This window comes from Ictidomys tridecemlineatus, chromosome 4 (genome assembly GCF_052094955.1).
Source record: "Ictidomys tridecemlineatus isolate mIctTri1 chromosome 4, mIctTri1.hap1, whole genome shotgun sequence".
NCBI lineage: Eukaryota > Metazoa > Chordata > Mammalia > Rodentia > Sciuridae > Ictidomys > Ictidomys tridecemlineatus.
The window spans coordinates 16,742,808-16,757,889 of NC_135480.1; the positions used below are offsets into that span (position 1 = coordinate 16,742,808).

At 32.5% G+C, this 15,082-nt stretch overlaps 1 protein-coding gene across 1 annotated transcript; it reads left to right on the forward strand.

Annotated features, from left to right (window-relative positions):
* The first annotated feature begins 4,649 nt into the window (after positions 1 to 4,649).
* On the forward strand, positions 4,650 to 5,588 carry LOC101977994 (olfactory receptor 5W2). Its single transcript, XM_005342169.2, has one exon. It carries the CDS (start codon positions 4,656 to 4,658, stop codon positions 5,586 to 5,588), a length of 933 nt encoding a protein of 310 aa, XP_005342226.2. The 5' UTR covers positions 4,650 to 4,655.
* The last annotated feature ends 9,494 nt before the right edge of the window (positions 5,589 to 15,082 follow it).

The following is a 15,082-nucleotide window of genomic DNA, read 5'->3' on the forward strand; positions in this document are numbered from 1 at the left end:
CCATGGACTGCAACACTCAAACTGTGACACCAAAATAAATCTTACCTACTCTAAATTATTCTATGAGGTATTTTGGACATAGCTATAAAACATTGACTAACACAAAAGCTTTGCTCATTTTTTATTGACATGCTTGCTTTTTTAAATTGGCTGTATCTTCTGTCAAATCTCAGTTTACAAATATTTTCTTCTTCTGCTTGTGGAAATCACATACATATATAGAAATAATATATGCAATATAAATATATACATATTTATATAAAATATCACTATATTATTCCATATATGCTCACATGGTATTCAAAAATCCTTTCTCATGAAAATTTCTCTCACAGTATATTCTCTGTAGACTGTTCTAATTATCTTTTTCTATACAAACACTATCCTGGAACACATATCTTTAACTAATAATGATTGGGCTATTTTGTTGTTGTTCTTGTTGTTGTTGTTGTTGTTGTTGTTCTTTGTATTGACTGTGGTCATACTGTGGTCTGTAGCTGATAGTTGGGCTAGGTTGTAAATTGTCTTTTCCTAGCCATGTCACCTTCACATGGCTAGAAAAAAAGGGTCAGTACAATCTGTTTTTATTCCCATGTTGTCAAAACAGCTCACACTGTTCACCCTGGATGTTAAACTTCTTTAATATTCAGCAGTTCCTGATTTTCAGATGATAATGTTAAAGACTATAACTACCCTGAAATGGTATTTTTTTTGTGCCATTATTATTTTTTTTCTTTTTTTTTGGTTCAGGAAATTGAACCCAGGGGCATTTTACCACTGTCCTACATCCCTAGCTATTTTTAATTTTTTTTAGGGGGGACAGAGCAGGATCTCACTAAGTTGTTTAGGATTTCACTAAGTTGCTAAGCTCTCCTTATACTTGGGATCCTCCTGTCTCAGCCTCCAGAATCACTGGGCATGTCTTTGTGCCATTTTATGTTGACCAAATAGTTAAATGACAGGAAAATGTCCAAAGAAGTATAAATAAGTACTGTGTTTCTAAAGCAGATGTGTCCAAAGTGTAGTCATCTTTAATCTGCCCAAATAATCATCAACCCATTGTATAATTCTGAAATTACTCATTCCAAATTTATTATTAGTTCTTGACCTTTCACAAACCGTTGAGTTTGGATCTGATCTCTTTTCCTAACTTTTCTGTGGCTATCTCTGGCAAAGCCACCAAGTAAAGCAGCACTTGAACAGCAACACACAGAGGACAATGAATGTCATTGCCATGAGGATATTGTGGATGCAGTGTTAGCTCTCAGGTCCATTCAAAGAAGCCCAATAAAACCAGATTCCAGGGTGGCAGACTAAGATTCAAGTGATATGGAGAATTTTACCATAATCTTTGTTGTAGGATTTTTACAGAATATGAAAGTCAAAATTTTAGTAAATTATTAATTTTCTGAAGAACAAGTGCAACAGTAATAAGTAAAATTATTCTTAGAATAAATTCAGAACTCTCACTTTTATACAAATCATTCATGTTACTTCTTAAATGAATCATCATTACACACATGCATATAACTGGTATAAAAAAAATCCCCCAAACCAGTGTGCTTCTATTTCTTCATTACACTGCATTATAAACAAGCTAAAATGGTTATCAGTAAATAAGTGGTAAGAAAATAACTTTACAAATCATTTTAGTAGGAACTATAGGAAATATGAAAAAAACCTTAAATGTAGTAGAGAAATTCTTGAATTGAACTTACTTCAAAATGATAGTGCTCAATGTAGAGAATGTAAATTAATTGTAAGGTCAGTGAAAGGTGGAAGGATGACATAAGGTAGGAAATATGGCAATACTTGGTGACAAAAAATGAACTTTCATGAATGTCTACAACATCATTGCTCTTAATGAACAACAGTAGAAACAACCTTGATTGTTTTTAATTGATGCATAGCAAATAATAATAATAATAATAATAATAATAATAATAGTAAAAATAACATTATAGCCACAAAATGACATTGTCCAGAACAGGTGAACATATAGAATCAGAAAGTTGATTTATGTTTGCTCCGCACTGCCATGAAGCATGAGTGGATTAGTACTAATGGGTATGAGTTTCTTACCGACGGAATGAAAGCTGTTCTGCAAGCAGAGTGCAAAGTATACACAACCTTCCAATTCGATAAAAGTCAAGAAAGTGTTTCTTTAAAAATATTAATTTTACAATGTGTGAATTAATTGTCAATAAAGACTCAATTGAAATGTAATAATTCTCAATAAGAAAGTTGGAAATTCTGAAAAATGAAAAGAAAACTGAGCAATAGAATGGATCTTGAAATGATTTAACAAGAAGTCAGTTAGATTTTGCTACATCTGTTCAAGAATGATACAGATTAGGGTTTATAGCATAAATATGTTACTTTTTAAATTAATCTTCATTACACACATCCATACAACTGGTATTAAAAAAATCTTCCAAATCAGTGTGCTTCTATTTCTTCATTACAAAATGGTTAACAGCAAATAGGTGGTAAGTAAATAACTTTACAAATCATTTTAGTAGAAACTATATGAAATATGAAAAAAAATTGTAACATAAAATTAATTTTCTGTTTATATTCTGATATAGATCATTTGGTGAATATGTTCAAGCTTTCAAATAAACATTTGCTAAACATGTTCATGCATCCACAGGGGACAGCACAGAACCAGAAATGCAATCAATTCTGTTTGCATAATTCCAAAACCTCAGGGAAATAACCTCAGAGAGTTTAAGTCCCAAGTGCAGCCTGTTATAATACAATACTACCTGCTCAGTGCTCAGTTACTAAAGAATGGCTCATTTTAGGTAAGCTCCTGAGTTGACAAATTTAAAACAATAAGATTAAAAAAAGAAAAGAAAACTCTTTGGAACAAATTAATAAGCTGTAAATGAATAAGTTTATGCTTTCTTATGTAGTTCCATGAATTCTGAATTTTAATAATCAAAAATAATGTATTCTTCTGAGAACTAGAAGATTGGTTGAAACTAGTATTAACAAAGTAACATTTACTTGTTTCTTTTTAAATATGGATTCAAAAACCAAGCTTTTACTAATTTTGTTATTATGTGGGGATATAAATAAATTTAAGGGTTTTAGTATTTTTGTTGTTGTTTTATTAAAAGATAATAGAAATGACACAAAGCAAATCCAATGTGTGAAAATTCAAGTTCATGTGAACTGAATACAATGTTACTTGGTTAAAAAAAAAAAGCCATCCACATATATTGAAACCCACTTTCTATTTCAATTTCAATTGAGAATCATACACCCATAGAAAATTATGTATGCATAGATACATAAATATTTAATGAAAATAAGTCTGTTAAACTCTTTATTATTGTTTCTCACCCTGTTTTTATTTGTAATATAAATTTTACTTAAATATGATATAATGCAGTTGTATTCATTAAATCATGGTGGTTCCACATCTATTGTAGCATTTCTCTCTGAATGATCAGGAGAATCATCCTTTGTCTGCAGAATATCCCTGTAAGTAGTCCATGAGCATTGTGGCAAAATCATAAAACATTTCTAAAAAATAGTATTTTTTTCATATCTAATTAGATAATAAAGATCACACAGCCCAAGGTGAGTAGAATAATGATTTTCCTGTTTAGAGGTTAGTGATATGACCATTGTTGCTAGAACCTGCAGTGGTTTTTAAAACTAATCATGAATTTTGAGGATTGTAATATTGTAATTTTTTTTCTGTCAACATGAATGATTTTAAGAACATAAAATAGTTCTGTAAGTTGCTCTCATCTAAGAGGTGGGTTCACTCCAGGACATTTTAAAGATTTACTCAGATTTCAGCCTATAAAAATATATTTCCTACAGAAAAGGAGTTCAAGTGCCACCACATGGGACTAAATCAGTCAGGGTCACCCCAGATAAATAGGGTTGGTGTTAAATAATCAGAGACAGAGAGAATACCCCTTTCTTGGGATTCATCGAGGGCTCCTCAGCCCCAGCTCCCACAAGGGAAGCGAGAGAGGCAGAAAAAAAGAGAGATAGAACACTCCTAAAACCATCTTATTTATTGAGGGGTGCTGTTCTGTAGAACATTCCATTCTTACAAGGTAAGGGGTACTATTACAAAGGAACAAGAAGGCAGCCCACTCCCGTTGCTTCACTCACCGCTGAGCAATGATGGAGATCCACCTGCTCCCTATAGGGGTCTCCACATTTCCATCACTCAAAGCTAGGGGGCGCTCAGCTTGTATGTGGCTGCTCCTGACGGGCAATACCCAGAGAAATTAAAGTAAAACTCAGATGCCTCAAAAAAGGCATCTTGATGGCAATCACTTATTCTCAGCTACACTTCAAGATTTTATTTTTAATTATTGTCAAAACACATAATGTCTCTTTAAGGATTAACACATCAATCTTGATCTTGTTTGGAGGATAGATCCTCCAAACAAGATATCTATATCTATGTTTGTCTGTCTGTCTGTCTGTCTGTCTCTCTCTCTCTCTCTCTCTCTCTCTCTATATATATATATATATATATATATATATATATATATATATATATATGTGTGTGTGTGTGTTTGGCTTTACAGATATTTTCTGGATGTATATAAGGATTAAATATGTGTCTTTAATTTTTTAAATCATTTCTTTAAGTTTAGACAAGAAGAAAGAAAGAAAAAATGAACGTGGAAAATTGTTCGTCCTTGAATGAATTCATTTTCTTGGGAATTACTAGTAATGCTGACCTCAAAGTGATCCTTTTTAGCATATTTCTACTGATTTACCTCATTAGCCTTCTGGGAAATCTCGGAATGATCTTCTTAATCAGAGTGGACCCCCAGCTTCACACTCCAATGTACTTTTTCCTCAGCCACCTCTCTTTCTGTGACCTCTGCTATTCCACAGCAACTGGGCCCAAGATGCTTGTGGACATATTTGCCAAGAACAAATCAATGTCTTTCCTGGGATGTGCTCTGCAGTTCTTGATATTCTGTACCTTTGCAGATTCTGAGTGTGTACTTCTGGCAGTGATGGCCTTTGATAGGTACAAGGCCATTAGCAACCCCTTGCTGTATACAGTTAACATGTCTGGCAGGGTTTGTTACTTGCTTATGGCTAGGGTTTACTTCATAGGCCTGGCAGATGCTTTGATACATACAACATTGGCATTCCACTTATGTTTCTGTGGTTCTAATGAGATTAATCATTTCTTCTGTGATTTACCACCACTTTTCCTCCTTTCCTGTTCTGACACACAGGTCAATGAGCTGGTAGTATTCACCATTTTTGGATTCATTGAACTGAGTACCATTTTTGGAGTCCTTGTCTCTTATGGCTACATCATCTCATCAGTCTTAAAAATCCACTGTGCTGAGGGGAGGCTCAAAGCTTTCTCCATCTGTGCCTCCCACTTTACTGCTGTTGCAATTTTCCAGGGAGCTGTATTCTTTATATATTTTCGGCCAAGTTCTTCCTACTCTCTAGATCAAGATAAAATGACATCACTGTTTTACATCCTTGTCATTCCCATGTTGAACCCTCTGATTTATAGCCTACGCAACAAGGATGTGAAAGAGGCCCTGCAAAAGCTTAAAAATAGAATATTGTTCTAAATATTTATGATGAACTTCCACCTTTTTTATTTGTATAATGATTTTTGTTATCTTAAAATTATATATCATTGTTCATGAAAAACAAGAATTTTCAAATTTGGAGTAATGAATGATACAAAAGTGTTTTATTCCCTAACCCATCATGTTCCATTATATGTCCTGAATTTATCTATGTTGTTATCTCCCTGTGGTATAAATTCCTGATCTATGTTTGAAAGGTTTTATTAGCTCTTTCATTTACACATTATTTTAATCATATTAAAATCCATCAAATTTTCAATATCTAGGTATTTTTAGAGCAAAGCAACTTATAAACTAGTGGAAGGATTAGCCATTAATACTCAAATTATAATAAGCATCAAAACTTTCATGAAACAAAAAGACTGGGGAAATGACCCCAGAACAAAATATCTAAATCCAGGGGAGAGTCTGCCTTGGACAGAATTGCAAAGAAATGAAAACTGGAAAAAAAAAAAGGATGCCAGGAAGATAATGTGGCAATTAGAGAACGCTTGACAGGGTAAGTCTTGTTTTTAGAAATGAATGGTGAGAAGAAGATTTACATTAAACAGGGATGAGAAAAGGGGAGGGGAGGGGAGGGGAGGGGAGGGGAGGGGGGAAAAAAAAAAAAAAAAAAAACCCTTCAGTCATGACCGCTTCCAAAGTCAAAGGCTGGAATTATATTCTAGCTTTAATTTAGAAGTAAACATTAAAATAAAGGAAAACTCTCCGAAAAAAAAAAAAAATTTTTAAAAAAATTTTTTGGTGCACTTCAATTATACATAATATGTGGTTTCATTGTGGCATATTTGCACATATATAAACAACACAATTTAATAAATTTTACTCCCCCAAAAAAAAAAAAAAAAAAAAAAAAAAAGAAATGAATGGTTCAAATGCCCTTTTTCTTGGTAGATCACAGATGACTCTCTCTAAAAGGTATCTATGAAAAGTTTGCTTCCCAAATGAGATTGTGAGGGTCTATTGAGCAAGAACTAAGTGATCCCTCCCTGCCATCTAATACAACTGCATTGGGTTTGTGACAAGATTTGGGGAAAGAAACAATAAAATTGAAATACAACATATACTAGTATGGCAGTTTGTAAAAGAGTGGATGTGTAACTTATGTGATTCTGCAATCTGTATACGGGGTAAAAACTGGAGTTCATAATCCGCTTGAATCAAATGTGTGAAATATGATATGTCAAGAGCTTTGTAATGTTTTGAACAACTAATAATAATAAAAAAATGGAAAAATAGAAACAAAAGACACTTTCAGTGCTTTTATATGCAATAAAACAATAGAAATTTTCTAGGGTTTGTGCCTTGAACATATACATTTTATAATTTTAATGAATTACATAAAACAGTTGAGACTACCAATGTAATAAATCTGTAAAAATATGAATAGAAAATATGTTGAAAGAAGATAGCATTCATCTTTGCATGTCCATGATACTTGTCTACTTCATCTTTGCCAACTTGAGGTTTTTGTTTTTTTTTTTTTTAGCTTGCTGAGAAAGTATAGATATGGCCTTGAAGTACCATGTATGAATTATTTATTACAATCTTCTAATATCTGTTACAACTACAGAAGCTAAAAGCTAATGAATGTCTTAGGTTTTCTAGATGATGCTTTTAAATGTTTCTGGTTGAAAATATTCTTGAAGGGCTGGAGATATAGCTCAGTTGATAGAGTGCTTGCCTTGCATGCACAAGGGCCTGGGTTCAATCCCCAGCACCAAAAAAAAAAAATTCAATGAAAGCCAAAGAAGTCCCTCTGTGTAATATGTTAGATTGTATCCTAAGGAGTAAACTGATGAAGAATACAAGTTTGTTTGTTTGTTTTTAATATATTTTTTAGTTGTCAATGGACCTTAATTTTATTTATTTATATGTGATGCTGAGAAATGAACCCGGTACCTCACACTCTAGTTAAGCACTCTACCACTGAACTACAACCTCTGTTGTAGAATACAAGTTTTTGATAAAAGGATTTAAATGTTTCCATCTGTATCATATTTTATTTAATTAATTTATTTTAGAATTGATATTTATAAGCAGCACATGACTAAAAACTTTGAAATACATTAAACCTACAAGAACCAGGGGACATTAACATATTGCTGCTAATATTGATGCTGTTACAAGTCATTTAATTAACCCATCTTCCCCCAATATGACATCACTGTACTGCAGCATCTAAATACTTATTTAAAGTATGTATTAGAGTTGTTATAGGATCTGCTGAATCTGAACAATAAAAAATATTCAAAGTTGTATAACTGGAAGTTCAAAACTAGAATTTATTGATTTTATTAATTCTATCCTTGTTTCTCTCTCTCTCTCTGAATTTTTTAGAAAGAATAACAAATTGTTTAGAGTTTTCTTAGGAGATCCTAAAGGTCAAAAATTTTAAAAATCAACTTGTAGTTATGTCCAATAATACCTCTTTTATCACAGTGTTGTACAAAAATGTCAACACAGCAACAAAGATTTGAGAAACACAGCCTGCTTATTGAAATTCTTATTCTCTTCTCTTAGTACCTTCAAATCACATCCTTCTCATGCAAGTATCAATGACTCATGAAAAATAACATTCACTAATAAAATATTACCAATGGCTGTATGTAGTGGGTTAATATTCCAGTAAATCTTCCATCATTTGATGTCTTCCTTTGTTTTTGCTACTAAAATTCTTAAATCAAAAAATGATGTGATGGTACCTTTTGGTATATTGACTATGTAAGTATATTGAATAGAATTGAACAGAAATAATGTCCAAACACTTGGTAAAAAAAAATAAGGCATACAAATCAGGCAAACAAATCAGGTATTCAAATCAGGCACAGCAATGTTTTAATCTTCCTAGACAACTACCTGCCTCTCTCTAGAAGCCCACTGTGAAGGGGATTTTCAATGCCCCTCTAAATCACTGAGGTAATTGACAATGAATCTTCCTTTCTGGAACTCTGGCCCCCTCTCTGAAAAAGAGGAAATCGACCTAAATTATTTCTAAAATCTCTTTCAACTGACTTTTCTATCTTTATGAATTATGATTCCAATCCTATGCAGACCTTCCCCTCTATTGAAAAAAATATTTAGAAAATAGAAACGATGACCCACTATATCAGCTTCCAAAGGAGTTGCACTCATATTCCTGGGCTGGTGTGACCTGGAACAGTGTTGACAATGAGACCAGAGAGATGATATGGATTTCACAAGGCCATATACTTTAAATACATCCCTGTTAGCTCTCAATCAGAATTTCATGGACATTACTTGAATGAGTTATCTCCAACTTCAGTAGTGCTCAAGTAATTAAAATTTAAAATTTTAAAATTCAATGTCATTTAATGACTTACTTATGGATTGGATTACAGGGTTGTGTAATCTTAGACTTTTCTTGGCTACATGTCTCTGTATTGCTAATAATCCTCTGATTGCCTTCCCTTTTATTTATTGATATATTTTCAGTGGAGCTATACAAATATATATATTTACATTTTTAATGACATACAATAATTGGTGTTCATGAAGACCATTATTGTATTTTAAAACAAATTTTGGCCTGATTCTCTTCTTTACAAAATTAAATCGGTTTCTAGCCAGGCAAGGTGGCACATACCTATAATGTCAGTTACTTAGGAGGCTGAACCAGAAGGATTGCAAGTTTAAGGCCAGCCTGAGCAACTTAGTGAAACTCTATTTAAAAATAAAAAGACTGGGGGATGTAGCTCAGTGGTAGAATATCCCTGAGTTCAATCCCCAGGACCGCACACATTCAACAAAGTTAAACTAGTTTTCTCAGACATAGTTAGAGTAAACTCTAATCTAAGGCCTTCTTTCTCACCTCCACCTGTCCCTGAGCTGGTGGAACTTAACACCACTGAACAAGGGCTGCTGACAAGAACCAAAGCCTCCCTTTCCTAGAGTGATAACTTTTCTAGAATGGGATGCTGGATGGTCTGTATCCCCCAGCTCCTTTCTTGCTCTTTTCAATGTAAACTTCAGAACTTTAAGCAAACTCAGGCAGAAACAGAACTCAAGGTACTACACCCATTGGACCAGGGAAAGACCTCAGTCCACAAACAAGGGCTGGAGTGAAGAAGGGAGCCCTGGCCCCTCAGGTTGTCCGCACTAACCACCGTGTCTACTCTCTGTGTCTTGCTGTTTTTATTTTTCTCTGTGCATTTCACTCTTTCATGTTTCATTGCTTATGTAAACTTTGAAACTGAACAATGTGGAAATATGTTTTAGACTTTGTGGATTCAAGTTGCCCACTTGGAAGGTGATTGTCACTCTTTCTCTGTAACTTGCTTAGCCTGACTTTGTTGAGTCTGTTTTCCTTATGGAATGCAGTAGCTGATGTCTCTGCACTCCTCTCACTTTATTTTAAATTGTTCATGCTTGTATTTGTAAGACTGAGTTTCTCTATATCACTTATGAGTGAGTATAATTTAGAGATCAGTTAATATGCATGTTTATTCATCTTGAGCAAGGAAGTCTTCCTTTTGCCCATACATATGTCTTTGATTAGAGGATGCCTTATAATTTCAGAAGCTTAACAATTTTGCATTGGGATTCAGTTTCTATTTCCTGCATTTGTAAGTTCATATTAAACCAGGAATGAGTGATTTTCTCACTGATCTTTTGGAGTTTTCTGAATGTATATGGAACCTCTCTTGCACCCAGTCTTTAGATCAGTAGAAATTATTATTATTATTATTATTTGTGTGTGTGTCAATGTTCACTTTATATTTCCCATTCTCCTGTCATCTTTGTTGAATTCCTTTCCTATGTATTTCAGATCACACAGGAACATAAAAACTGATGTAATATTGTTCTGTGTTACAATTTCCCACTAAACTTATTACAGTTTCAATAGTAATACTGGAATATGTTTCCAAGTTGCTCTAAGTAGTATTAGCCTTTTCTAGTAGTGATAACAGAGCTGCCAGTCTCTTGGCATGTACCACTCCTAACAGATGTTTCATGGAGCTGAGAATGGTTGATGGGTACAGCCACATAAAATTTTTTATTTTTATTTTATTTTTATTTTTTATTTTTATAGTGATGGGGATCAGTCCCATGCCCTTGCACATACTGGCCAAACTCTCCATCACTGAGCCATACCCCCAGCCCCACTTTCTAAAATTTACCCTATTTTAAAAATTCTTACGAAGTTAGTTTTATTTTCTGAAACACTTCAAATTATTTTCTATGCCTCTTGTTGCATACAAGATTTTAAAAAATAATTGTAGTTTAAATTTTTGCCCTGATTTTTCAATTTTCTGTGTTCAAATTTACCAGAAGAAAACATAGGTAATGAATTTCTGACAATAGGATAAATGGTTCAGTTAAAAAGGGGTGTTTCTATTAAAATGTAATTTGGATGAATTAACTATGTATACACATCCAAAAATGCATGCACCAAAAAATCTAAAATTTATCACATTGCAAAAAATGAATAAAAACTAACATATTTAAATGTAAAATCTTAAACTATAGAACTAGTTGAAGAAAACAAAGGCATAAATCTTTGTAAATTGTAATAAGCAAGATTTCTACATTATGTTACCCAATGCATAATCCATAAAAGACAACATTTAAAAAGTGGACATCATTATAATAGAAATAGTTTGTTCTCATATTGACATTGCTAAGGGAATAAAAGCACAAACTAGGAAGAACATTTCAAATCACTTACCTAACAAAGAAATAGACAGAATAGGATATTGCTACAAATGTGCTTCAATAGCTAGAACTAAGATAAAATACATCACAAGATGGTAAAATTCAAAATTGATAAATAATCCCTTTGAATAGTGATAGTTTAATTCAGACTATTGATACTTATGAATTAAGTTTTTCTATTAGTCTTTAACAATGAAGAAATGTATTCCTGTTTACCATAGTTAGATCAAAAGTTCCACTATAATGTGTTTTATAATTAATTGTCTAAATGGGTTTCTTTTTCCAGGTGTTACAGATAGATATCTACTCCATTATTTTATAACCTTTACATGAGAGAAGCCACCTTTAACCTAAGCTGGTCCTTGACTGTGAACTTCATGCAGTTATTACTGCATTTTTGCATTTTTTTGGACAATCAAAATAAAATAAAACTCAATAATAATAGAGTTTCTTAGTTGGTCTCATGGCAGTTCAGTTGGAAATTTTATTTGGGTGGCTTCAATTGTGACTAAATTTTATATGAAGAATTGTATCAAGAAATTCTGCATGCCTTTTCCAGTCTGTCCACCTGGAAGGAATAGGTTATAGCTCTTATGCATTACTTTCCTCAGAGTTCACCATCCATAATATGATCCATAATATGGGGCATGTTGTGATCTGCCTGGTCAGGGTGTATGAGCCCATGGAAAAATCAAGTTAAAGATGATATAACTGCCTGCAGAGACCACAAATTTCGCATATCAATTTTCAATGATAGAAAGATAAATTTTCTAATTTAAGACATTTCAGATTTGCTTTTTTTTTTTATAAGCAGGGTCTTGTTGAGTTGCTCAGCACTTCCCCATTGCTAAGGCTGGCTTTGAACTCACAATCTTCTTGCTTCAGCCTCCTGAGCCTCAGGGATAACAGGCATGCACCATTGTACTTGGTAGATTTGCATCTTTGTAAGAACATTTCAGTTTATATCTTAAATAATAGTCAGTTGTAACATTCTATTGTTTTCAAGACTCATATTTCTTAATGATCATGAAATAAAGAAAGACTGATAATTTAAAAAGAGTTAGTGTTGACAAGTTTTTGCACAAACACTTTTGATTGGCAGCAGAATGGTTAAGGTCAATTAGAAGGCTCCTTGGAAAAGGAACTGATCCCTAGAGCTGAGACTATTTACTACTTAATGAGAATTTTTACTTCTGAGAATGACTATATCTGAAAAGGCAGTAAGCCTCTTTTCAAATAAAATAAATTACCCAACATGTAAAATAATCTTCTTTTTTCATTTTCCCTTACATTTTACTCAGTCAAGAAAGGTAAGCATCATGTTTGACATTGAACAAACAGGTAAAAACCCATACTCTTGTCTAAAATACATTTATTTTTGCAGGTATCTGTATGTTTAGAATTAGCAAAGAGCACTTGTAGAAAATTTTGAATAATGTACTTTTTATTTCACAGCACTAATTCAGATGGGCTTTGTACTTTGCTGGCTTTGATAATTGTAAGATCAAATAAGATCAAAATGTAAAGTGTGTTTTAAACTAATGAGGCCATATCTTAAAGACTTATTGTCATTTTAAATGTTAAAACTAAGTGATTCCTATGTGGTATGTATTTAAATATTTCATATGTAATGTCTGGAAATATTGTCAAAGAGGTCAATTCTATGTATCTAATAAACAAGCTATGACATAAATACTATAGAAACAGGTTGCATTTTATCCTGCTACTATCAAAGGGGTTCCTTGAACATTTTGATCATTATCCTAGTAGCTCTAGATTGAATTAATTTGAAATGATTAAGTAAATAAAATATGACCTAAATGTTCCAAGGCAGAAGAGTGAAACTCTTCTTGTGTTGTCTTAACCTGAAATCAGACCTCAGAAATGTCAGTGTTAGGTTAGGTACAGATAATTATCTAAAAATTTTGCTATAGCTCTTCTCATTTTGTGTCTGCATCTATTTCTCGTTTCCCCCTTTTTTTTATTTGTAACTGATGCCCCAAATTGTACATACTTATGTGAGTCTTCAACACGTCTTTTCCTGTGTAATATTCAAATGAGAGTAAGCCTCTCTCAAACATTTATCATTCCTTTAAAACCTTCAAAGTCTCTTTTGAGTAAAAATTCAATGGTGTTATCTATTGTCACTCTCCACCATGACCAACCTCACCCCATACCTCCTAGTCCCCAATGTCCCAAGCCTCTGTGAACCACATTCTACTCTTGCCTCTGTGAGATTAGATTAAGGTAATTTTATAATCTCTTTAATATTTTGTCCAAAATATTATAAATAATAAAATAAATTCTCATTAGCTTTCATTTTCTCAGTTATAGAAAATCCTTGTGATGCCCAAATTTTGTGTACAACATAGCTACTTCCTCACTTCTGTTAAAATGAGGTCACTGTACAGACTGACCAGACTTAGCACATGGTTAGAGGTTTGTATACACTTTGAAATAAGTTACTCCTTTTCATCTTTAAATTTACTGAACACCTTATGTGTTAAGTAAATGCTATCTAATACACACCAAATAAGTGAGATGAAATGTTACCTTTGTAAGAGTGAATGAAACTACAATAATTCCTGCACACCTTCACTCCCATCTCCACCACGTGGACATGAACAAGGACACACAGGTAAGACATGCTTAATATGCTGCTGGGCATCTGGTTTTATATTTTGCAATGAGTATTTCTTGTGGTTTTATATGCGTCAAATAAAACAACTGAGTGGAATATCTTGTATTTCATACAGTAAGTAAGTGAATCAAATTTTGTGAAGCAAATATACAATGCAGTATACATGAAATATGTAGACAATACCAAGAAACTTATAATTTAGGTCTAGAAATAAGGACATAATATAACAAAGACAAATGATCATACTCCCTTATAATAATAGACATGAATGCACTCACATATAGGTGTAAGGGAAAATGTTTAATGGAGCAGACAAGATCAGCACCAAATAACACAGTGTGGACTTAATGATTTACTATGATCTCAGGAATAAGATAAGGTTGATGCTTTTTCCATAAACAATTGTGTAAATTGAAGGAATACATTGTAGTTAGATTGCTTTCTGGAACATAGATGTATGTGTTCTTAATTTTATCTGTTAAGCTTTCCCAGAGAGGAAGAACACTTAGGATTTCCTTTTCTCAACACTATGAAACTGAATAATATGTATAAATTACAATTTCATAGATCTTACATGGAAATACAAATTCATTATCCAAAAGTAAATACTATAACAAAGTATCTGATTATCAATATATTATTATTTCTAATAATAAATTTACCAAAATATACAGAAAATCAAAGAAGATCACAACTTGGGAAATACCAGAAAAAAAATTATAACTCATATGAACAATCTACATTCATATAAGAAAATTATTTAGATATAATTAAAAATATTTACTTGAAGAATAAAATATACTTTTGAATTGATGATAGTAGAAAATAGATATTATAATATAGATATGAGAATAGATATCAGAATTTATGACAAAATATTGCAACTTAAAGAAATGAATCATTGGTATCATTTTTGTACATTTAGATTCTAATGTTCTGGATATTCAACCAAAATTAATAATACCATTATTATAAAGAAACTCTTACATAAAAAGTCTAAAATTTTTCATATGGGTGCATTTATAATAAAAATATGCAGAATTATAATCATAGAGTACCAGGAAGCAAGAGTTTTTGTTCTTCTGTGGAACAGGAATATCAGAATATTAACAATCATTGGATTATACTTAAGAACACAAAAGCCCAATAGAGTGAA